Below are 26762 nucleotides of genomic sequence, written 5' to 3'. Positions count from 1 at the left end.
TCCTCCCTCAGAAACCTGCTTCAGGAACTTGGGCTTCTCAACCCACATTGTCAAGATGGATTTGGACCAAATCTTATTCTTTTCTATTCAGCTACCACTTGAATGACAGACCCTCTTCTCAATGACTTGATGGTTTTATGCCATGATATCATCAAGATTGTCTCACATAATTTTCAAGGAAGTTTCTTCAGAAAAATATATTGCATTTTGAGGGCTGGAATATAACACAGTGATAGAACCCTTCCCTGGGATATGCAAAGCCTATGTTTCAATCCTCAGTAACACACACACACACACACACACACACACACACACACACACACATTTATGCATGCATACCTGAGTTATACGTTATACTTTTTCTGTATACAAATTTAGCTTTTGCATTTCTAGTTCCTATGAACTCCACATTCTTGTCCTCACTATTAGCTAGTAAAGTCATAGTGATCAATAGCAGCTGTGTTTCTTTATCTCAAATGAAGGTAAATATAGCTCAATGTAAAGATCATATTTATAAGACATCTCTACGGGGGTTGCCTTATGAAAAGGAATATTCAATGAGCCTCACCCAGTGATCTTATTCAGTATGTAAAACGATATAATTAATTAATCTTGGGTTTCATGGAATCCAAGTTTAACACTTAATGAGAAGCTAAGACAGAAGATGCTCTGGGAATTAAGACTCTACCTACAGACCTTGTTGTCTTGACATGCTCATGAGAGCCATCAGGATAATTTCAAACATCTGGAGATTTGCACTGTTGCCACCCCAGCCTCTGCTACCTCTCTCACAGTTCTTTAACCCCATTTCCATGGCCAATTTGCATGGTGGCCAAGCAGACCAAGGAAAGTTCCAGAGATGGGTAGTACACTTTATATAAATAGCTCTGCTCTCTTAGCACAGAGGAACTGACCAGTGAGTGACTCTTGTGAAATCAAGCAAGAAAGATGCTAATATCCTTTGAGGTTAGGTGATACATCCTTGAAGTTGACAATACAACCTAGAAAGAATTTAAAATGGCCAAGTTGGATACATTTTCAAACAATTAACTTTTACAAAATGATTTTTATTTATCTAGATTTTTAAACTGATCTAATCTCTGAAGAATTTTTACTTTTCCTTGTTATTTGTTGATAATAAAATTATAGCAACCATTTAATACCTATAAATGATTATATCTCTTAACATTCTACCTCATTGTGACTTTATAATACCAGTATTTGAATATTAAACCTTATGCTTTTATCATTATTTATTTTTGTCTAAAAAGGATGACAACAGATTAAGCTTGAAAGTCAGTGACAAGTATCTTGACACTTAGCATGTTTTCTATATTTAGTGTTTCAGTGTTAATGAGCAGCCAAAAAATGATGGTATTTTTCCTTTCAGCTGTTTACCTCTGCAAGAGAACAATGCAAAACAAGGCAAGGCTAGAGCTAGCGGATTATGAAGCCGTAAGTACCAAGGATGCTCACACAGTGGTATAAAATGAGCAGAAATCAGGCCTTTGGCCATATCTGAGTACTCTGTTCCTTTTGGCATCGATGAATCATGATTCCTTGGATCTGACAGTCCAATGGTTTAGCAAACCCCTCTTTGTCTGCTTTCTCTTTCTCCACACACTAAGGAGAGTAGAATTTTATACAAACTCAACGTATAAGGAGAAGAACATCTTATTATTTTAAACTAAAACTTAATTGTAAGGATCTCAGATAAATATTGTATTGGTAATGTTCAAACTTTGAGGATTGAAAGCTTTTATACTGAGAACTAATTTAGCAGAACCATCAGATTGGTCACTACCATGAGGTACAGGCAGTCCAGTGTAATTTGTCCAAATGATTGCTGTGTTGTGATAACTAATTTGGAGCATTATGCAGTAGAAGATATGACTGATAGCTATTTTCAGGACCTGAGCAAACCGACTGGATCAGCAGTGGGAAGACATTGCTCTCCTGTAACTCTATAAAGTGGGCACAGGAAGATTCAGTGAATTTGTCTTCAGTAGTTCTCTCAAACAAAGCAATATTCAATGCTTATATTATGTTTCCTGTAACAAAATTGATGTTGATCAATGCCTTGGGCTGTAGCTTAGTAGGTAAGAATGTTTGCCTAGCATGCACAAAGTTCTGTTTTCTATCCCCACAACTGTATAAACTGGGCATGTTGGCAGCTATCAACAATGCCCTTACTGGGAAGGCAGACATAAGAGGATGAGAAGCTCAAGGCCATCTCAGATACATAGTGAGTTAGGGGCTAGCTAGGGCCCAAGAGACCCATGACTAGTTGAGTTCAGAGAGCACAGGGGATTCAGAATATATTGTAAACCTTTAGAAACTCTAAAAGGAACACTAGAATGCCTTCAGTTGTTCATGTTTTTCAGGAAAGCCTGGCCAGGCTGCAAAGAGCATTTGCTCGGAAGTGGGAGTTCATTTTTATGCAAGCAGAAGCGCAAGCTAAGTGAGTCCTTGTGAGTCTTTGGAAAGCTTTGTTTAAATGTAGTCTTCTGTACAGAAGCGGTATACTTACGCTGTCTAACTCTTCATTGCTGCCATCTTGACAGAGTGGACAAGAAGAGAGACAAAATTGAAAGGAAGATCCTTGATAGTCAAGAGAGAGCATTCTGGGATGTCCACAGGCCTGTGGTAAGTAAGGTCACAGGTGTGTTTCCATAACATTTATAAGATGAGAATTAATGCAATGCGTATTTATAAAAAGGATGTTTTCCCCTATGTGGATAGCCAGTTCTCTCTTGTCCTCTACACTGCCTGATTCTGTCATTAATACTTAAAAGGAACTGAAAAAATACTGCAAACATAACATCATTTTTCTGCTTATATCTCCTTTTTGGCATTATAGAAAAAGTTAGAATTAAAATGTTATTGCTTGCCTTTATTTTCTTCTTAGAACTTATTAATGCCTACTGTATCTTTTGAAAGTCAGAATGTCAGCACATTTAAATCAGTTTATACTTCCTATTGTTTTTTAACATTTGCTTATTTATTTTATGTATGAGGGATGGGGCATGTGTGGAGGTCATAGGACAACTCTTGGGACTCCTGGGATTGAACTCATATATCAAGCCAGTGGTAAAGGTCTTTATACTGTGAGCTATCTCACCAGTCTGTCATTTCATACTTTTAATGATATAATTTTGGGCTTATGAATTTAGGTCTTCTTCTCTCTGTAAAACTAAGTGCCTCAATGCAACAAATACTGAATGTTCTTAATACCAGAAAACTTTGTGGAAGATATTTAACCATGGTTATAAGTCTCCACAAGATAGCACATCTGAGGTTGAGGCAGGAGGATTGAGTTCAAGGCCAGCCTAGGATTCATAAGGAGCTTGTCTAAAGAAACAAACAAGGGGCTACAGAAATGACTCAGTGCTTATGAGCCTGTACTACTCTTTTCCAGAAGACTTGGGTTCAGTTACTCATGGGAAGTGTCTCACAGCTGCCTACAATTCCACCCTTGGGGCATCCACCACCCTCTGGCTTCTGTGGAAACTTCTCGTGTGTGTGTGTGTGTGTGTGTGTGTGTGTGTGGTGTGTGCATGTCTAACCTCATTTTTAGTTTGAAAATATATCTTTCTCTTCTATTGATTTATTTTAATATAGATAATCCAGTAGAAGATACTTATATAGGAATTACTAGAATAAATAATAGGTTCACAGCAAGAGAAAAAATCATGGCAAATGACTTATAGATACCTTAAAGATTTCCTTTCAATACCTTCTGAGTCAGACCAAAATAGAAAGGATCCATAGATAGCTATGCTAGACTTCTGTCTGCAAGCTTAACAAGGTATCATTAATAGTGTCAGGGATTGGTACTTGTTCATGAGCTATATCTCATGTTGGGTTGGTTATTGGTTGGCCATTCTCTAATTCTCTTCTCCATCCCACATCTCTGCATTTCTTGTAGACAGGATACATTTTGGGCTGAAAATTTTGTGGGTGAGTTGGTGTCTCTATCACTCCTCTGTGGTTCCTGCCTAGCTACAGAAGGTGGCCTCTTAAAATTCCATATCTTCAATGCTGTGAGTCACAGCTATAGTCACCCCCATTGATACTTGTGCTCCTTCCTTATATCAGGTCTCTTTCTTGTCCTGGAAATGCCCCTTATATCCCCTCCTCTGCATTCCTGTCAGTTGCAGATTTCCATTTATTTTCATGAATCTGACCATCTCTCCTGTCTATCCCCACACCTGATCTGGAACCCTGTCCTTTCCTCTTCATGTCCCCTCTCTCACCCATATCCATCCCTCCATCTGACTCTTATGATGGAGATCTTATGATTTTATTTCTCCTTCTAAGTGAGATTCAAGTATTCTCACTTGTGCCTTCCTTCTTGTTTAGCTTCCTTGGGTCTGGGGAGTGTAGTATTCGTAGCCTATATTACAGCTAATATCCACTTATAAGTAAGTAGATTCCATGAGTGTTCTTTGGGGACTGGGTTACCTTACTTAGCATGACATTCTCACATTCCATCCATTTGCCTGTAAAACTCATGATGTCTTTGTTTTTTATAGCTGAATAGTATTTTACTGTGTAAATGTACCACATTTTCTTTATCCATACTTCAGTTGAGGGACATCTAGGTTGTTTCCAGTTCCTGGCTGTTATGAGTAAAGCTGCTATGAAAATAGATGAGCATCTTTGTAGAATGGTGGATTATCTTTTGGGTATATGACCAGGAATGATATAGCTGAGTTTTGAGGTAGAACTATTCCCAGCTTTCTGAGAAACCTCCAAATTGATTTCTAAAATGGTTGTACAAGTTTGCACTGCCACCAGCAATGGAGTTTCTCCTTGTGCCACATCCTCACCAGATTGTGCTATCTATTGAGTTTTTGATCTTAGCCATTCTAATGGGTGTAAGATGGAACCTCAAAGTTGATTTGATTTGTATTTCCCTGATGACAAAGGACTTTGAATATTTCTTTTTAAGTGCTTTTCGACCATTCGAGTTTCCTCTGTTAAGAATTCTCTGTTTAGTTTTGTGCCCCATTTTTAATTGTTATTTAGGTTGTTGGTTTGAACTTATTGAATTCTTTATAAATTTTGGACTTCTATCAGATGGAGGGTTGATGAGGATTCTTTCTCAATCTGTAGGCTGCCATGTTGTCTTATTGACAGTTTCATTTGCCTTACAAAAGATTTTTAGTTTCATGAGGTCTCATTTATGAATTTTTGATCATAGAGCCTGAGTCACTGGTGTTCTGTTCAGGAAACTGTCTCCTGCACTAATGCATTCAAGAGTGTTTCCCACTCTTTCTTCTATGAGATTTAGCATATCCAATTTTATGTTGAGGCCCTTGATCCACTTGGAGTCGAGGTTTATGAAGGATGATAAATATGGGTCTGTTTGCATTCTTCTACATGGAGACAACCAGTTAACTCAGCACCATTTGTTAAAAATGCTTTCTTTTTTCCATTGTATGATTTTGGCTTCTTTATCAAAAATCAATTGTCCATGGTTGTATAGGTTTATTTCTGGGTCTTCTATTTGATTCTATTGATCAACATATCTGCTTCTGTACCAATACCATGCAATTTTCATCGCTGTTGTGAATAAATAACTTAACAGGACACATTTTGACTTCTATAGTCTGGAATCTTGCTGTCTTCCTATGCATCTCTCTTTTTGAAAGATGGATAGATGGAGCTAGGATGGCCTGGTACCTTTTACATAGCCCAGGTTGGCCTCAAACTCACAGAGATCCATCCATCTTCCTGTGCTCTAGACTGATAGTATTAAAAGTGTTTGCCACCTTGTCCACCCTAAGTATAGCTTTTTGAAAAGCTAACTGAAAAACAGTGACATAGATTATAAATGTAGTTCTCTCTGTACAGTGCTTGCTTTGCAAGCCATAGTTGTATCTCAAGACTGAAAAATCATGGCTAGCAGTACATGTCTGCAGTCTCAGAATTAGGAAAGTGGAAATGGGAGAACCAAACACTTGAGGTCATATACTGCTATACAGTGACTCCCGGCTACATGAGATTCTGTTTAAGAAATATTTGTTTTTTAAAAAAGGAGAATGATAAAGAAGCAAAACAAAAATAAAAATCCATGATACAATCATTAGCTGTTATAAAGCATCAGGATAGTATGTATTACTATTACATTAAATGGCCCTATACTCATTAATTTACAGTATGAAGACACTGTAAATATAATAAAATAAATGCTATGATAATAATAAATATTTATAAGTTATACAATTATATTTTCTTTAGTGATTTATATTTATAAACATGAAAAATGTTCTTATTTTTTGAGAACCCAAAATTGAGTTATCTTAACAATGTTATTTGTTGATATTTTAATTAAAATATACACCTAGCATCAATCTGTAGAAGACTGCTTTTTTTTTCCCCAGTAGGGTTATTGGTGCCTTAGTTGTGCCTACCTGATCTTGTTTTGATCTGATCCTACTTATATAATCAAGAATACAATGAGCAAACAGCAACTGCAGCAGTCCATCATGTCCACAGGCTTAAAGCCAGCTTAATGTGAGGTAATGCTATAGCATGTGAACTAAAAACTAGCGACATAGGAAATACATCTAACCAGATTCATATATGAGTTTTTAAAACTATGAGGTCATCTTTAATTCAGATTAGAAAATATAATCTGCTTCTAATGTTTGTATGAAATAAAGTTAGCTTTTCTAAGTGTGTCAGTGTTTATTCTGGAAAAAACAAACTGAGGTCTAATCAAGGAGATCGACTCTTTACTTGCCATGGATTCCATACAATTCTCAGAAACAGCCCAAGAACACAGTGGAAGCATTAGATCTGATTGTGTTATATTCAAGATAATGCGGGATTTGGCTTTTATTTCTTATATAGTCGATAATACAAGGAGCGTCGTTTTGTTTTGTTTGTTTTGTTTTGTTTTACCTTGCAGTGCTGGGACTCAAACCCAGGTTCTTGCCATGCTAGGCATGCTCCTTATCACTGAGCTATATTCCTAGGCCATCCAAGCACTAAAGTGTTGAAAATTACTACTGATAGGTTAGCATATGTTTAAGTTAAAATTTTAATAAGTATTTATTAAAATATTGAAAAAATCTCTTTTCAAGTTCTCTGCAAAGTTCTGAACATAATGCTTTGAAAATAGCGTGGTGGGGTTGGATTTATGGCAAGTGGATGAATGAGGAGGCAACAAAACAAGCACACACACACACACACACATACACACACACCTCCAACCAAGCCCAGCCAGGATCTTGATGCTGGGATTTGGGTTTATTCTTTTTCTTCAAGGTAGATTCCATACAATCAATGTGGAAATTACTGGAGAATAAAACTCTCCCAGTACTCAGAACTCTATGAAGTGAGAAGAATGTACTAGAAATTCTGGTCAGGAATGCAGTGAAAGAAAGCACTCAATGGTTAATTAATGAGCTTGGCCATTTTGAGAGTTCCTTCTAGCACTGATGTTGTTTGAATCAGTTGATATGCCTAGTTGTTAATTAGTTTATAGTTCAACTGCTTCTAGACAGTCAGCAAAGACTATTTAAGTAAGAGTGCTAAGAAGCAGAAATATGTGTCAGTTCAATAATCAAACTAAAACCAACATGCATTAAGGACTTCCTGAATTTAAGTTAAACAAATTCTGACCACAAAGCAGTGAGGAGAGTTTGTTGCCTTACACTTTCCAGGTCTAACGCTTGTTAAGTCATGCATGCTGTTCATGTTGGCTTCGTTGACATTCTGCACAGCACTTACTTTACAAAGTTCTTCAGACTAAATTCATCATTTGTAGGATGAACTTAGTGGAAATTTGAGTCTGAGTAATTATGGAAAATTATGGAAATGCACAGTTGGCAAAGGGCTTTGTCAAGAGCTGGAAAGTGAATTCACTTTGAATGTGACTGGGTATGAGGTCATGGCAATTGGATGTAAAGACCAGAGACCTTGTCAATAATTGTAGCAGTGGACCCTGAGTTGGAAGGCGGTTTAGCAAACAGAATTAAATTTGAAACTCATTACAATGAAGGTAGAAACTCTTGGGATGGGTAGGGAGCCTGAGGGTAGGTGAGAAATGTTTTCTATTTTGAAGGTCACGAATTTTTCTCCTATTTTCCTACAACTCCAGAAACTACCCCCCCAAAAAGTATTGAAATTTTCCTCTGTATCATTTTTTTTCAAATTGATTTAAGGTGTAGATATGCCTATGTATATTTGCATTATTATTGGCCTCAGTAGCTACAGTTTTACTGTAAAATATGGCAGTACTGGATTTTGGACTGAAACTAGCCAAGTGTGGCAGTACATGTCCATGAGGTCAGATCTTGGAAGGCTGAGGCAGGAGGATGTCTGTGCTACATAGTAAGGCTCTAACTAAAACCTCTCTTCCAAATGGAGGTGAAGGAGGTTGGAGAGGATGGAGGGAACAAAGAGAAGGAAGAGGAGAAAGGGAGGGAAGATTGAGGAAGGGAATAAAGGAGGGAGAGAAAAGGAAAACCTCAAAGAGAATTTATTTTGTTTCCTTAATATAGAGATGTAAGATGAGGGAGGAGAGAGTACCATTTTCTCATGAGCTAAATGCTCAAATCATGCACTGCATAAAAATTCTCACTTCTCCTTCCACCCCTCCCACAATGCGAGCATTGCACATGCTAGCTCATCTTAGTTTCTACTTTCCCTCTCTCAAATACCAAAACTGGGAGAGAACAAGTGCCACCGTGACTGTTTTATATAGGACACTGTTCAGTACATGCAAGTATAGCTAAAAAGGTTTGGCTCCATTACCAACTCCCTTCTTTGGAGAAATTTTTGCTAAAAGCTTCTAAGTCTCACCATTTGAAATATGGATAATGATAACTGCCTTCCAGGACTCTGAGAGCACATGGCAGTGACTGTTTGATATTTATTTGGCACATAGTCACTGTGCTGTAGGTAGAAGCTGAAGTTACCTTAGCTGTAATTCTTTTATGTATTTAATCATTCATTTACTCAGTGTGTGTGTGTGTGTGTGTGTGTGTGCGAGAGACAGACAGAGAGAGAGAGAGAGAGAGAGAGAGAGAGAGAGAGAGAGAGAGAGATGCATGTTACATATCACATATCATCTGTGTGTGCCAGTATGCTCTCTCATGTATACCTGTGTGAACACTAGATGTCAACACTGGATGCCTTTCTGTATTGCCCTCCACCTTATGTGTTTTGAGAAAGGGTCTCTTGGAGGAGCTTGCTGCTTTCCCTTCTGGATAAAACAAACATCTGATGAGCCTCTAGGAACTACCTGTCTCTACCACCAACACTGGATTACAGAGTTGTGCCACATGCCCAGCTTTTATGCGGGTGCAGGGATCCAAACTCAGGTCCTTACACTTGTGCTGCAAGTATGTTTTCCACTGTGGTGACTAATGTTGACTTTCTTGACTGGATATGAAATCACCTAGGGGACAAGCCTACAGGCGCATGCCTATGAGAAGTCATTTAGATTAGGTTAGTTCCGGTGGCTGCCTATGAGCGCTCATCTTTATTAACCAAATGGATGGAGACAGAGCTAGTGAAAATGTGAGAGGCCTTCACAGACCTGAGCAGCATGATGCATCACTTCCCTGTTTCTGAATGCCAAGGCCATGTGGCCAGCGGCTTCAAGTTCCTGCTGCACTCACTGACTGGGAGACGAAATAAATGCCTCCTTCTTTAAACTGCCTTTATTGAGCCTTTTATCTCAGCAACAAGAAAAGTCACCTGGATACACACTGAGCCATTCCCCAGTCAGCAATAATGCCTTTGAGAAAAGATGAGAAAATGGGAGGTCGAGTGGTATAAAAAAGTTCTCAGATATAAATGACACACTGTCTTCAGGTAAGGTTTTTGGAAATAAGAAGTTCTGGAGTCAACATTTGGAGCTTGAATAAGCTACTGCTGCATGTATGTGTGTGTGTGTGTGTGTGTGTGTGTGTGTGTGTGTGTATCCTGAAATGCAGAAACGTGAAAGAGCAAACATGACTTAGTTGTTATTTTATATAGCCTCTAGCAAGCAGGAGTTCAAAAATTCTCCGACTGTTCTGGTTCAAGGCCTCTCATGACCCTTCCATCAAGTCAGCTAAGTGATGCAGTCACCAGAAATAATAGTCTTGAGTTGATGGTGATTGCAATATGATCACAGAGGCCTCTTCATGCAAGATGGCCTCAGATACCCACATCTTCCCCAAATAGTCAGCCCCATGTATGAAACCTCACTTAACTAAAGCTAATCTCAGAAATGGCATGGTAAGATGTCTTCGGTGATCTCTGAACAACACTGACTAAGGCAAGTGCAATGTGGGTACCAGCAGGATGAAGCCATTAAGGACCAGAACTGCTCCCAAAATATTTTGGATAATTTTGATAACTTTTTTAACATTTTTTCTTTTTTCATTATTTCCTGTGCCGGGAGATATCCCAGGGCACAGCATGCATTAGGGAAGTATTGTATCACTCAACAATATACCCCAGGCAAAGAACTTGAAAATTTGGTAGGGAAAGAGGATTCTAGTTTTCTATAAACAGAACTTTTTGTACTACTCCTTATCTGTGAAAATTGCTGGTGGTGGTGGGGTTGCCTTCCTCAGAAGGAGGAAGAATCTGTGGAGGTGGGGTGGGAGTTGTGAGCTTGTCAGAGCTGTGTGTGGGGATTTCTCTGCAAACCCTCAGAAAAATGCAGAGGAGCTCTTCTCTTGCCACTGCCCACTGTACTGCTGAGACAGTTGTTTATGTCTTCTAGGCGTTAATCCGAATGACTTCAAAGCAGAGCTAGCAGTTCCTCTCATAAAATGGAGAGAAACCCAACTCTCAAGGTCACCACAAGGACACTCAATATAAATGATCTTTACTTGGGCCACTGAGATAATGGACACAGAATGGTGACTGTTCCTTAAAGGACAGACTGCCTCACTGGTCCTTATTCAGGCCCTGACTACTGCCAGTATACTCACGGAACATATTCTGAGCTGATAAGTGAATTAATCATACTTTCCTTCATTCTTACCAGCTCCTTTTGGATGGCACTAAACATGCATACTGAGGCAGTTTAAAAAGCACACACAGTGGCTGTTAAGATGGCTAAATGGATAAAAGTATGGGCTACCAAGCCTGATGACCTGAGTTCAATATTCAGGACCTAAATGGCAAAATGAGAAAACTGGTTCTCCCAAACTGTCCTCTGATTTCTGTACACATGCCCCAGCATACACATGCCCCTATAAAAACATAAATAAATAAATAAATAAATAAATAAATAAATAAATAAATAAATAAAGTAGCAAAAAGCACATATCTATATGCTCTTGATTTTGAACCAACCCAGATTTCATTCAGTGGTCAGTTCAGAGTCAACAAACTATCCTAAAAGTGGTTGATTTCTGGTATAACTCAGCTGGCCAAAACATTCCCTAGCTCATTTCATGTCATTCAACTGAACCACATGTATGATGTATGCATGTGTCCTGAATTTTCTCTCTGCAAAATCAATAAGACCAACTGTGCATCCAGGTGCCTAGCCTTGTGTATAATGTACATTGGATCCTTCCAGCAGTTCATAGCAAAAAGAGCTTTTAACAACCATTATATCACCCATTCTTTGCTGTCTCCATGTTAGGTGACAGTTGTCCTTAATTTACCAATAAGAGAAAACAAGATTCTTGAGTTGGCTGTTGTAGAACTAAGAGCAAATCATAACCCTAAGTAAAACATTTGACCTCTGATCCCAAATGCATGCAACCTCCATTAAGAAGAAGCTTCAGTCTCTGGCCAGGACCACCTCTGTGTACATCTAGCTTTTATTTTGTATTAGTGCAATGGACTGAAGTCATTAGTTGAGGATTGCATCCCTTGCAGGGTCTCTGTATCTTGGATGTCAGCTTTCTCCCTGATGTAAAGCAATACCTACTGATTGCCACATCTCTGAGAGGTCGAAAATATCACCAGCCATGCTGGCCTGCTAGGAAAGAGTTACAATGTATAATATGACCTGTGCAAATGACAGGTATTTCCTGAAAACTTCCATGACCACTCCTGGGTTTGGATTGGCAAACACAGTACTCCATAGATCTCAAGTTTTTTTATTCCTATGTGTTAGGTACAATTTGGACACATAGCTTCAAGTGCTCATTCGAAACTTACTGGTACATTTTTGGTGTTTCCATACAATTTGTTCTAAGGCGATCCCATTATAATCTTTGCTTTGTCCATTTTCTACCTTCCATGGAAGACAATTTAGGTTGAAGAGGAGAGAAATGAGGAGGTACTCCATCCTCAATGGCCAAATTGGTCCAAGGGGCTTTTCTATCCATGGCCCACACTCTCATTCTTAATATCCTCAGCTGTTAGAGAAAAACCTAAAGATCTGTTAATCTAAACTTTAATCTTTCTTTTGTGCCATAGGAAAAGAACAGCTCTTCTATTATTCACATCTGTTCTTTTGGATTGAAAAAATATTTTGACAGCATGGCTATCATGAGCCTTTATGAGTGAAACTGTTCTTTTCTTTTTCCTTTCCCCAGCTACATCTTTTATCTTGTGTGCTTGTTCTATCCCTGAATAGATTTCAAGATACAGTGTCCTATTATTATGTAATATCTGATGCTATTTATGTGAGCCATGGGGAGAGTGAGAATAAAAACCACTTCCCTGTTATTAAGTCCTGTCTCTCTAGCCTGCAGATTGGCAACTTTTCAAGATGATATGCCCAGATTTCCAGCCTGTTCTTTCTGAAAGGGTGAGGATGTGAATAGTGGTGTGGCCTATGTTGGTAGAAGACCCTGAGGGTTAACAGCTAACTCCCAGGAAACACTGGCCTTAGGTATCAGTGTTATCCTGCAGAGCCTGAGGTCAAAGCAATTGGGAAGAGTAGCCTCTTAGCTGTAATATACTCTTTGGAAGCTAGCCCCCTGGTCCAGTCGTACTATATATAGCCACAATAAGATCTGTATGCTAGCAGAAAAAGAGTCCATAGATAGTCTCTTAAATATAGACAAAAAGAGTACATAGATTCTTGAACATGAACAATTCAAGAGTTGGAATGAAAGAAAGCCATGAGACTCCATTGAACTACAATGAAATTATTTCTGAAATTATATCAAAGATTTTAAAAACATACATGCACATCGGCTAAGGAACATAGTCTCAACAGGGAAGGCTGAGCAAGCAGAGCAGCTCTCTGTGTTGATGGCCCAGCAGAGCCAATGTGACTCTGATTTCATGGGGAGCAGTTGATATTGGGGCCTGGATTTTTTTTCTCCAGTTCATTTTCATCAACCCTTCCATGTCCAAATTGTATCTTTTTTTAAAAGGGGAAAGGAAAAAAAATGACACCCTGTGTTCCCTTAATCCTGACAGCAGGCATCTTCAAATGAGTGCTATGTTCTTCAGAAAAGCAATTGAAATTTTAAAGCCATCTGAATTAAAAAAAAAAAATTCTCCCCAGTAATCCAGACATTCTCAAATTTCATGCACCTACTCACAACCAAAAACTGGCCTTTCTAACACAAATTATATTTTAGCAACAGAAACACCAACACACACACACACACACACACACACACACACACACACACACATCTTTGTCATTAATTATGTGCTTTCACAGGTTGTTAGAGCAGTCAGCATCTTGGGAAGGGAAATGAGGGAAGTATTTAGGAGGAAGAGAAGGAAACAGAAACACTGAGTGTGAGGGTGTGGCTTGGTGATGGAGTAACTGTCTAACATGTGCGAGGACCTGAGTTAAATTTTCACTATGGAAAAAACAAAAAGGAAAACTTGAGTGCTCACTGTCTAACGCTGCATCTCTGAATTACAATGAAGAGTGTTAATGTGAATTGAACTTTGCATTCTATCTCTTTTCTCACCTCAGACTTTTACTCAGCTTGTTGACTCTTTAAACCTCATAGATTATGAAGGAGGAGAAAGATGGCTAGTAGAACTTGGGATGGGAAGTGATGAAAACTGCTGTTTGTCAAAAACTGTGCTGACCACACTTGGTGCATCACTTCATATAGGAAGTATGTTGCTGTTACCACTCTTGCCCAGATAAGAAGCCGGCTCTTCCAAGTATTGTTACCAATGTGGAGTCATGGTTTTGTGTGTGTGTGTGTGTTTTGTGTGATTACTGACATTGTTCTAGTTTCACTTCTATTGCTATGATAAAATATCCTAACCAAAACAAATTAAGAGATAGACGTTTATTTTAGCTTTTAATTCCAGGTTCCAGCCTATTAATGGAGGGAAGTTAAGGTTGTAGGAACTCAGCTGGTCACATCACGTTCAGTCAGGATCAGAAAGAAGTGGATACAACTCATTTGCTTGCTGGCTGGCTGCTTATTTCTCCAGTTTTGCACACTGCAGGACTCTCTGCCTAGGGAATGGTGCTCCCCATGCTGGTTGGTTTTCTCACTCTTTCATAGATGTGCCTATAACCTGGCTTAATGCAGACAGTCCCTCACTGAGACTTTCTTCCCAGGTGATTCTAGACTATGTCAAGCTGGCAATTTAAATTACCCTCACAAACATCTTAAAAAGTCACACAGTCATTTTAAAAACTGACTTGTCCAAAAGTTCTCTATACCCTTAACTATGTGACAGATGGAGCATTTTAAAGGAAAGTTTATAGCAAGCATTAGGTCCAGGTTAGACGAATCTCATTATGGGAGTTATCAAAAGAAATCATAACTAGAAACTAAACCCGAGCAGCTAATGTCTCCTTCAAATTGAACGTGTGAATACTTAATATTGAGCTTCAGGGAAATTAGATTTGGTCGGCCTCTGTACTTACTAAAATCCTTATGAAAATCAAATTGAACAATAGAATGCTTGAAGGATGTTGTAGTTAGGGTTACCATTTCTGTGATGAATACCATGACCAAAAGCAACTTTGCAAGGAAAAGATTTATTTGGCTTTCACTTCCATATCATTGTTCACTATCCAAGAATGTCAAGACAGGAACTCAAAAATGGCAGGAACATGGAGGCAGGAGCTGATACAGAGTCTGTAGAGGGGTGCTGCTTACTAGCTTACTTCCCATACCTTACTCAGCCTCTTCTCTTATAGAACCCAGGACCACCAGCCCAGGGATGGCACTATCCACAGTGGACTATGGCCTCTCACATCAATCACTAATTAAGAAAATGTCCTACAGGTTTGCCTACAGGTTGGACTTATGGGGCTGTAGTCTTATTTTCTTAATTAAGGTTCCTTTCTCTCAGATGTCTTTAGTTTGTGTCAAGTTGACATAAAACTGCTAGCACAAAGGATATGAAAACATTCTCTGCAGTACAAGTACTGTTTATATTTATTTGTATTATTTTCTATTTCAAGTCATATTGTTTAGTAGGAGGGCTAATCTTCAGTCTACAATTTGGCCAGTGGAATGGTGTATGTGGGAATCAGGACATGGAACCTAGTAAACTACATTTGGGGAAAGATATAACAGCTCATACAAGTCAAAGAATCACCAGGGCCTAACAGTGAACAAACGGCTTTATGAAGTCTGGAACAAAAAGAGAACAGGGGAATGTTGGGATGGAGAGAGAGACAAAGGCATGCCCATGAGTTACAAGGTCTCACATTCCTGGGGTCCTATCCTAAGCATGACAATATGTGGGTCTCCCTTCTCCCTGGGGTCATTGGCCGTCAGGCTATGAGATAGATCAACCAGGGTTTTGAATGACCTGTGGGTACTAATGGAAATGACACATTCAAGGAAGATAGATCAACTTTACTAGGGGTGATTCAAGGGTTATATAGTTTGGGGAGTGGGGTAGGGATATTCAGAGTAGGTAAAGGTCATTAGATGAAGGCTAAGGTATTGAGACGCCTAATTAGCATTGGGAGGCATTCCAAAAAATATCTGGTGCTTACTGAACAGGTTCCTTTTGGAAAAAAGGACCTGAAACTGTAATCTAGGCTAAATTATATATATATATATATATATATATATATATATATATATATATATATATATAGTGTGTGTGTGTGCGCTCGCGTGTGCGTGTGCGTGTGTGTGTGTGTGTGTTGTGAGGGGGCATTGAACTCCCTAGACAAGTCAGAGAAGGAGATGCCCTGCTAGTAAAGGAAGTCCACCATTTTGTGCTAAGCACAGAAGGTTATCCAGACAATGGTAGAATTCTCTCTTATTAGTAGGACAAAAACAGTGGGAACACTCAATGTGACCCACTTTGGTTATGGTTTCAAAAGATCACTCAGGCCCATGTTTCAGGGAATATAAAATAGTCCCAGCTCCCAAACGTTATACTACCTTCCATCTTGTAATTCCTGATACATATTTGAGAGCATCTAGCTCATCATGGCAGAAGTCCTGGCAGACCTTCTAAAACACATCTTGAAAACTCATCCACATGCTGAAGTCTTCATGTTTCCTACCTCATACATAGCAAATCTAATTCTGTTCAAAATTCGTTGAGAAGTAAGCTTGGAAAGTCTTGATCAAAGCAGTTGTTAAGACTACTATTTGCTAACTTGGACATGATGATTCCTTTACCTGCCAACATTTGAGACCTGTATTAACATACACACTCTGTTTCCTGACCTGTATCAGAAGCCAAGTGATAACTGGTAGAGGATGCTTGGACCTACAGGCCAGACCAGAAAGACCAGCAGAAGGTGACAACTGACCGGGAAAAGACACAGGCCCTAACAACCCATAGACCAAAAACTTAAAAATCTATGTGGCTGCTCCCCAGTGATACAATGGACCAGATAAAGTAAATCAAGATACAATTCAATGGTGTCTGTGAGTCTCATATGCTGTATCAGGATACAGAGTAAATTGAGACACATTTTAAGTCTCTGATCTAAAGTAAACCAACTTTTTTTTCTTTCAATTGAAAAACCTATGATTATTTTTGAACAAAGAAGCTAATCTTTTATATTAAAAGAGAAGAAATGAAATATAGAAATGGAAGTAATTGTGTCATGAGCGTGCTTGGAAAACCAAGTGTCAGAGTGGTTTTGAACTGTCAGTCCTCCTTCTCAAAGTCCAGGATTACAGACAGGGACCACCACGCCAGGCTGTGCATTCTCTTTATTATATTTTGTTGTTATAAAGCAGAGTTAGTTTTTAGAAGAGTTTTAGGTTCACAGCAAAATCAAAATATATTCAAAAGAAAATGCAAAGAGTTCCTGTGTCACTCTTGTTCCACATGTGTATGACACCCGCAGTATCACCTGTCCCACAAGAGACGTACTAGATAGAATGGACCATGCTGAAAAATCATCTCCAAAGCTCCACAGTTTAAATTCAAGGCTCCTTTTATAGATGTCTCCTCTATGAGCTTTGACAAACATTCACTGGCATGTGTTCTCCACTTGATATCAAGCAAAGAAGTTTCACGGACCTAAGTATCTTCTGTGCTGGTCACCCATCCTTTCACTGTCATCCCCTTCAAAACAACTGATCCACTCAAGATCATTGGGAACATTGTCTGCTCATTGTACCACAGCCAGACTGTCCTGAGTTCTCCCGAGACACTATTTTAGGATAGCTCACAAGACTTTATCTTTTTGATGTGCACTGCACATCCAGATCCATGGCAGACCATGTGTATAGCCAGAGTGAGGCTTCGGGTTCCATTCCCAGCACCACAATAAATAAACAGATAATTAAATAAATCTAGTGTGCCATGAAAGGAACTAAGGAACTCAATGGGGTTTAGAGTCTCTTAAATGAAATATCAATAATGGAGCCAAGAATTGCTGCTCCTATTTTGCATCTCCTGGGAAACATACCCACTGGAGAGGGAGAGATTTCTTGGTGATATCATCATTTGCAGCTTGGGGATGGGTTCGAAGCATAAACTTCTAATAAATACCTTCTAATTAAAAAGCATTACAACAATAGTATGGCACAGCTCAGTTCTTCTGAAGATAAACTCACATTTTCATCATTGGAATTGATTTAGGATATTGTGCTAGGCCCATGTAAATAGCACATTATTACTCCTCAAACCCGAAGCACTGTGCATTGAATTGTTTCAAGCAAATGATACATATGTGAGCAATTTGATGGTATGCCCACTTAGTAATAATCATGTTTTCCTGATCTTAATGGGAAAATACATATGGCTCTGTAGAAAAACAATTTATGAATAATATATCATATGGATATGCTGCCTGTTCCTGGCACCTATTAAAAATAAGGTTCAAAAATTTAATTACAAGGCCTTTTGTATTTATGTATTATCTTGTCATTTTATATTTATATATTTTCTTTCTATTTATGTGTGTCATATGCTAGTCTGTGGCATGTATGCACCTGTGGGTGTATTTGAAGAAACTTGAAGAGACCATCCGGTGTCTGGCTCTGCCATTCTCTGCTTTATTCCTTTGAGATAGGACCTAGAGTTAGTCTGGAACAAGCAAGTCCAGTGATGCTTCTGTTTCTACATCCCACAACATTGGAGTTACAGAAATACATGGCCAGGCTCTGATTTTTAGGGGGTGCTGAGATCCAAACTAAGGTCATCATGTTTCCATGGCAGTTATATCCCCTACTGAATCTGAATCATCTCTTCAGTCTAGGAATTTTCTTGTTAATATCGGGAACAATGATCTTGCTGGTGTAAACAAAAATTCATATTCTCTCTCTCTCTCTCTCTCTCTCTCTCTCTCTCTCTCTCTCTCTCTTTCTCTCTCTCTCTCTGTGTATGTGTGTATGTATGTATGTGTGTGTGTATGTGTGTGTGTATGTATGTGTGTGTATGTGTGTGTGTATGTGTGTTGTGTGTGTGTGTATATGTGTATGTGTGTGTATGTGTGTGTGTTGTGTGTGTGTATGTGTATATGTGTGTGTATGTGTGTTGTGTGTGTGTGTATATGTGTGTGTATGTGTGTGTGTGTTGTGTGTGTGTATGTGTGTATGTGTGTGTGTGTGTGTATGTGTGTGTGTGTGTGTATACTCTATTAGGACAAACCAACAGAAGGGGCATAAGAGTGGACATGAGAGATATTCTGCTGTATCATGTACTGTATCAATATAGGCATTATACTTCTGAATGGTGGTGATTTCATTTCTTTCAGTTCTGTGAAGAGGTTATGGGAAAATTGATCATGCTGCCATTTCTGTTTCTCACTATTTATAATCGTAGTCTGATAAATAATTAAATGCAGAAAAAATAGTACCTGAGTAAATGAAAGAATGGCAAAAGTTTTTTTCAATGCTTCATTTACTCTGGTGCCTGACTTCTGAAAGTAGCTATTCCAAGCTGCTCAGCACTCATTCCTGGACTTAGGATTTGGAAGAGGCTTAGACAACTTTGTAAGAATCACTTTCACTTTCAACTGCTCCAAAAGGGAGGGGACATAGAAATGTCAGGAGCTTGCTGAGTTCGTGGAGAGAGGCATCCTAGGTCTTTCTTGTCAGTTTATCGTGTTAACCATGTAGCTGGTACTGATAGATTTTGAGTAGGCAGATTTCATTGTCCTTAGATGAGGGCTAGGTCATAAAACACACATATTCATCTAGGATTTGCCCTCTAATAATGTTTGCTTTTACAAGCAGCGCTTTCTTACTATCGGTCAGTGTTTTAACATGTCTGCTAGTGGTTCATTAATCAAACTCAAGAGATCATAACCTTTGAAACCCGCGGAGGTAAATTTTAATTTTCTTTTGGACTGCCAGTCAGATCTGAGCCTGTGGAAGGAAAGGCTTTCCACTTCATGTCTTCAGTGGCTGACACAGTTTCTGAGGCCATTTGTTAATTATCCCACTTGATATGAAGTCAAATTGACTTAGAGTCCTGGCTTTCAATGGAAGGAATTATATTGTTCAATTAATTCAGACTGGACGCATGTTTAAAATAAGCATTTCTTTTTTGTGCTCTCATTTCCTCAGAGGCCCTTTGAGGGAGAGGTTTAGATGCTGGGCTCTGCTGTATTTAACATGCAGGTGTGGCTAACTGGACTGTTTTGGGAGATAATCAGTTTCTGTTTCTTTGGCTTCCCCTGTAATCCACATTAGTTTTAAGGAGAGGTCTGGGTCAGAGGTTTTCTCTGTATGCTCTCACACAGGGGAAATGAGGCCAGACAGCAGTAGGAAACCTTCTAGAACCTGGTTGATTCCTGCTTGGAACAGAATGTCAGACCACACAGGGTTCAGCTCATCACCTGGTCCTCACTGATGGCATTTGTCATCCAGACATTTGCTCTGAGTATATAATCAGAGCAAATATATACTGTGTCTTTGTTTCAACTTCAATTTCTTGTCCACCTGTCAGTCTCACCATCTCTATGCTTTTTACTGTGAAGGCCTATTACATGTGAGCTCAAGAAAACACTGCCTTAGGCTCCTTTCACTGTTTGTTTTTAGTTTATTTTAATTAAAATAAGTTATTTTAATTAATAATTCAAATAATAATTATTTTAAATAAATTATAAAGTTTAACTATTATTAAAATTTTTAATTATAATTTAAATCATAAAATTTAATTATTTTAATTAGATATATATTTTGTGATATTGGGTATAAACATGTGAGTTCAGGTGCCCCCCCAGAGGAGACTAAAGCATCAGATCTCCTTAGAGCTAGAGTCACAAGGAACTGTGTGCTACCTAACATGGGTGCTGAGAGCAGAACTCTGACCTCTGTAAGATTAGTGCATACTCTTTAACAGCTTAGCCATCTCTCCAGCCTCAGCTCCCCTTTTCTTGCTAATGCTCATATGACACAAATATTCATGTGGAATGTGCTCCTTATAAGACTCCTGCTGGGATCATGGGACAAACTGCTTCATGGAAACTCCATTTGTTTGGATATGTCTATACCACCTTATACTCTTTTTAGATTCCTTTCCTATAGAAGAAAAACACCAGCACATGTTGTTATTCCCAGCACATAACCTAAAGAAAATATCTATGATCTCCCGAAATGCTGGTTCTTGATTAATCAATATCAGTATATAAATAGAAGTTTAACATTTTTCTGCCCCTTCTCTACTGGCTGGGCTTGGGAAAGGATGGCCATATCATACTAAAAATTGAATGGGGAATGAAAACTCAATGCTTTGATATTTCTAAGCATCTTGGTTACAAGTAGATCAATGGTTGTGAACTCTACCTATATTAAAATTGCTAAAACCCAAGAGCCCTTTGTTTTTTAAGAGATTAATGTTAATGTACCACAGAAAGAATAAATAAAAATGCCAGATACTGGTTAGCCTGGAGCTGGGAATAGTTTAAGCAAATTTCTCGGTGTCTATAAATCAGTCAATGGCAATACTCTTTCTCTTTTCTTGGAGATTGATTGTGTGTGTGTGTGTGTGTGTGTGTGTGTGTGTGTGTGTGTGTGTGTTTAACAAAGCCAGTGTATACATGCGGAGGTGAGAAAGCAATTTGCAAGTAGTCATATCTCTCCTTCCAACATGTGAGTTACAGGGAATTGAACTTGTGTCATCATCATTGGTAGCATCTTTACCATTGAGACACCTCACTCACTGCCCCCTAACCTTTATATTTTTATTCTGAAGTAAATATTTATCCCTTTATCCCAGAAAAATATGTATTTCATTCAGTATTCATAGTGTTATATGTGGTTAGTTTAATGTAAGCTTTCTGAAAAAAAAAACAAAATATTTTCTTCCTTAACTTCCTTATGCTTTTTTGCATTGTGATGGGTTTGATCACAATGTCTGAACTGTTGAGGACTTCCTGAGAATGGCTCATGTCCCTAATTACTTAGAATGAACCCTCTTGCTCAGCAGGTGATGGGCAGGAATGCAGTCCTTTTTGCTCACCCCCATCCAAACCCCACAGTTAACAACATCAGGGGGCACTGTCACAGACGTTTATAGCCTGTGATAGAATAAAAACCTGAAAATTTGGCCAAAAATATACATCTTGATGGTTTTTAAATTAATAACAGATTTCCCTAAATACTGTACCTCAGACTTCAAGGGAAAGAAACACAATCCAAATAAGGAAACAACTTCTTACCCAGGTCTAAGATTCTCTGCATTTCTGAAACTCCTTTCTTCTCTGCTTCCTGCTCCTCCTTCTGTGCCTGAGACTGCCTGGGGTTTGTTTTGGGAGAGCATTCCTGAATCTTATTCTGTTTGTTACTCTTTCTGCTCTCTCTTCCTTTCTTCCCTCCAATGTCCCCTCTCATCCTCCAAATACCAAAGAAGTTCACATCTATTTGTTTCTGAGCAACTGGACAGTAATTTCGGCAAAATAAGACTCCGGGCTGTCAGGAAGCCAGCAGCAGACAGCCCTCATTTCTTTCAACTTCTTATTTTGAAGGAATTTACATACCTGAGGTAAAGGAAAAAGAAAGTCAGAAACTTATAGGAAAAGTACAGTATATGGGTTCCTGTTTCATTCTCACCTCCATGGGGACCATGATTTGTGTGTACCTTCTGTCTGTGGAAAACAAATATTCCCAGGTACCAGTTCTTAATCACTGTAAAAATAATTCAGTCTGGGGTTTGTGCTGGCTCAAGTGAACACCATGGTAGTTGGAAAACATGAGTACCAAGTAAAAGCATCATAAGTAAGGTATGTACGCCCTGTGGAACGCTCTGTGTAGACATCAGCATCACACCATTCTTTCTGGAATCTTTGTTTGGACTATTCAGTGTGAGCCACTGCAGATACCTGCTTCCCATTCCAAACCTGAGTCCGTTTTCCACGATGTCTCTGGAAATTGTGTGAGGATTTGGAAATATTATACCAGAAGGAAGAAAGGTGCAGCAAACTGTATTACTGGCCACTGCTGGAATGGACTAGGTCATCTTGGAAGCCACTGGTTTACTCAAGCTCTGTGGAGCAATTCATTAGTGATGATACTGCTATATCCAGCACACCTAAGATTTCTTTTGCCTTTTTCTTCCCCCAGCCTGGATGTGTAAATACTACAGAAGTGGACATTAAGAAATCATCGCGGATGAGAAACCCACACAAAACACGCAAGGTAAGCGGTGTGCGCCCCTTGTTCTTGCTGAAATGTCTACTTTCAGGGCACCCATCTCCGGTGTTTCAAACATACTCCACCCTGGGATTCGTGCTGAGAATTTCTTCTCTGGAGTGAAATAAAGCGACATTTACATTCTCAGAAGAACACAAGGACAAGCCAAAAATGCATTCCACCAACATTTGCCCTGGAATATATTGGGATTCTTTACAGAGCCTGGGTGAGAAGCCATTTACAGGAGATAGATTAAGGGACCCTAAACGTCGCTGTATTGGAAAGTCCTCCTCACAGTGTGGATATCAGCTTTCCCATGGCTATACAGATGAAGTTCCCTCTCAGTTAACTTTCCCATGGCCATATATATATATATATATATATATATATATATATATATATATCCCCTGAGTCCAAGTGCAGTTAGTGAAGAATTGCTTACAAATGGCTAAGGAATCTCAGATGAGTGTCCAGGTTCCCTTTACCCCTCTTTCTCTGGGGGAACTCAATGGTCAAAAGGCTTATTATGGTCATGGTCTCTCACAAGCAGCCACCTCTGAGCTGGTGTAAATCGTCTCTGGTTTTCTTGAAGACCTTGTTTCTCCAGCATGTTCTGAGGTAGACAAAGCCATTGGACTGTGCTGGAAGGTAGTAAGAGAACTGGGGTACTTCATTTCCATCACAGGATGTGTTATCTTAAACCCTGGAGAGAGAAACATGGAAGGATGATGTCTAGGGAAAGGTGATATCAAAGAGAAAACACAGTATTTATGGGGGAAAGTCTGAGGGAAAGAGGAGATCAAAAATACAATTTATTACAGAAAGAGTAGGATGATCGTCTCTTAACATCAGCGTTTTTTGTTGTACAACCATAGGTATAGGCAGCACTTCCCTGCCTGCTGCAAGAGAATTCCTCTCTCCCTCCCTCCCTCCTTCCCTCCCCCTTCCACACTCCCTCTCTCCCTTCCTGTCTCTCTTTCCCATTTATTTATTTTTATAAATCATGGGCTATTTTAAGAGAAGTTGTATTTTTTTACATTTTAAATGTATTGTTTGTGAGTTTTTTAAATGAATATATGTGCATAGTATGTTTAAATCAAATCTACCCTGACTCTTTCCTCTTCAACTCCTTTCAGTAGATAGGAATTGATATAGAGACTCACTCCTTGGGCATAGTATAGACAATAAGATACTGTAGAATGCTCAACCCTAAAGGTGACATCTGTTTAACTCTTACTGCTACCCAGGCTCAAGAATTATCATGGAAGAGGGAACAGAAAGATTGTAAGAGCCACAGGTTGTGAAAGGATGCTATGAAACTGTTTTCCAGGAGGATGGGAGCCATTACAAAGTCCCCTTCAATGACTGGAGGTCAGGCCTCTATTCCCGCCTTCGCAAATTTAGAATCGCCACAGCCCTTCTATACTTAGAGAAGGGAGAAGACGTCAGGGGCAGCCCTGCTTATTCACTGAAGGCCTAAAATCAGTAATAGGCCTATCATACATGTATAGTAACACCAAGTCTTGGGTCTCTGTGGAAAAACATTGAAACAGAGGGCTATAAGCTATTATAAACAGGCAGCTTTTGTGGAAATTTAACAGCCTGAGTAGTCATAGACCTTGTAAATAGGCAGCCTTGGCAGATATTACCAACTTAGATAAGGACAAGTGAATCATAGACAGAGTCATAGTGACCTGTCCCCTGAACCTTCACCCAGCCAACACCATGTTCTGAAAGATATCTGTACTTCCCCTGAACACCCACGCTCTGGTGTCATCCCATTCCCCATGTCCTACCCTTTTGTGTTTATATCCCCTGTGTGAATAAGTAAAAATTATGATTTGATTTTTTAAAAAAAAGGAAAGAAAGAAACTGTTTTCCTGATAGAAGAGGGACATTGCCCACAGGAATTCACCATGGCTGTGACAGCATGTACAGGGCCTGTGCAAGATCAAGCCAGCCACAGTCGCAGCACAGATGGGCAAAGGACTCTCAAAGTCACACCTAGCTGAGGGCCTATTGACAGTTGAAAGCTACTAGGAGGATGGATGCCTGCTTTTGTTTACTGCTATATGATAGGGTCTACTCACTATGTAGCAGAGTATGGCCTTGAGCTTCTGATACTTCTTCCTCCATTTTCTGAGTGCTGAGATCACAGATATGGGCCACCATACTCAATTGCATACAGTGAGGCAGATGTTAAGCAAGCACTCCACGAATGAACAACATTTCTAGCCCCAGTGAAGAAGGAATTCTTTCTCATTTGTAAGTGTGTGTGTGTGTGTGTGTGTGTGTGTGTGTGTGTGTGTGTGAGACAGTGACACCTATACTCACACCTATATCCAGCACCAGTCACTCTGAGAACAGCACAAATGTTGCCATCCATCATTAACAAGAACCATTGTGACTTGGAAGATCTTTTCTGTGAACCTAATGTAACCCCAGCACTCTTCTAAAGTGAATATTCTTACACGAAGAAGAACTAAAACTAAGATATTTGCAGATTCACAAATCTTATTTCATGTTGTTTTTCCTTCCTTCAAAGATCCCCATATGGCTCAAGTTTTTTGGATTTTATTATTTGTTTTGTTTTGGTTTGGTTTGGTTTGGTTTTCGTTTTGGGTTTTTTGTTTTTGTTTTTATTTTGTTTTCTTTTTTGAGGAAGTTTCCCATGATGTTAGAATGAGAACCCACAGAAGGAGATACAAACCCCATTTAGATGCAGTGAGCAAACATCTTGCCTCTAGGGATTCTCTGAGCTTAAGAGCAAAGGCAGCCCACAAGAAGCCTGGAGTTTCTAGACGTTTCTGGTTCCTTTCTTCTTCTCCCAGTGTACCCTCAGCTCACCCACCAGTGGAGCTGAACAGGATCCAAAAGTCAGTCAGCCCTCCAAAAAATGCAGTGTGCCCCCTGTCCAACCTGAATTATTAAAAATCCCTTCCTGTGGCTGACTGACACATGCTCAAATCGGGAGAAAAAAGCACAGAAGTAAAGGGGGAGAATTTGAGTGTGCTGGAGTGATCATGAACCCTCTTCTTGGCACTAGACTTTGTGTTGATATCTAAGCTAGGGCTTCCGAGGGCTTCCTCCCAGAAATCCCAGACAGCATTTGTTAGTAGGAGAGCTCTTCACACTCTATCACCCTCATACCATCAGCTCTCCACACACCACATATTGTGGCAGAAGCCTGAGGTGGCATGCAATGAAGTACTGTAAAAAGAATCAGTGTGTGTATGTCAGCTCAGATTGTCTGGCACACAGTTGGGAGTGGCAGTCATTATTACCCCAAGTGCCCAAGTGGTATAATTTCACTGTATATGTGAGAGAGAGAGAGAGAGAGAGAGAGAGAGAGAGAGAGAGGGAGGGAGGGAGAGGGAGAGGGAGAGGGAGAGGGAGAGGGAGAGGGAGAGGGAGAGGGAGAGAGAGAGAGGAAGACAGGAAGAGAGGAAGAGAGAAAGAAGTTCAGGTAGCTATAAAGAAATGACTCCCTGTGTATTTTTCAAACATCCTTGGTAATATTTACCCACCTTCCCTCCCTCTTCTTTTATATTGCCTCCCTACTCTTTAGATTTTGGTAAGAAACATTATAAAATGAGCTTTGAGATTGTTAACTAAACATATAGCATTTGCTTTTTAGAAGGCCTTATGGCTACATGAGGTATTTTGTCCTGACACTTTTCTTATTTTAATATAGTCTGTCTATGGTTTACAAAATGACATCCGAAGTCACAGTCCCACCCACACACCTACACCAGAAACCAAGCCTCCTACAGAAGATGAGCTACACCGACAGGTGGGTCTTCCTGTGAAATGACCAGCTAGGATGCACGGGGCACCAAC

At 39.4% G+C, this 26762-nt stretch overlaps 1 protein-coding gene across 6 annotated transcripts in view; it reads left to right on the top strand.

Annotated features, from left to right (window-relative positions):
- Window positions 1–26762, top strand: part of Rgs7 (regulator of G protein signaling 7) — a 397879-nt gene that overhangs the window by 339206 nt on the left and 31911 nt on the right. For all 6 annotated transcript variants that reach the window (XM_028755245.1, XM_028755241.1, XM_028755243.1 and 3 more), the window contains 5 exons: window positions 1391–1455; window positions 2385–2461; window positions 2565–2646; window positions 22854–22928; window positions 26617–26715. In XM_028755245.1, the coding sequence (XP_028611078.1) occupies window positions 1391–1455; window positions 2385–2461; window positions 2565–2646; window positions 22854–22928; window positions 26617–26715 (398 nt within the window). The remainder of the gene's footprint in view (window positions 1–1390; window positions 1456–2384; window positions 2462–2564; window positions 2647–22853; window positions 22929–26616; window positions 26716–26762) is intronic.

Source organism: Grammomys surdaster, unplaced genomic scaffold (genome assembly GCF_004785775.1).
Source record: "Grammomys surdaster isolate TR1022 unplaced genomic scaffold, NIH_TR_1.0 126051, whole genome shotgun sequence".
Classification (NCBI taxonomy): domain Eukaryota; kingdom Metazoa; phylum Chordata; class Mammalia; order Rodentia; family Muridae; genus Grammomys; species Grammomys surdaster.
Note: the sequence above shows the minus strand (reverse complement) of the source record. Positions and strands in the feature narration are given on the sequence as shown.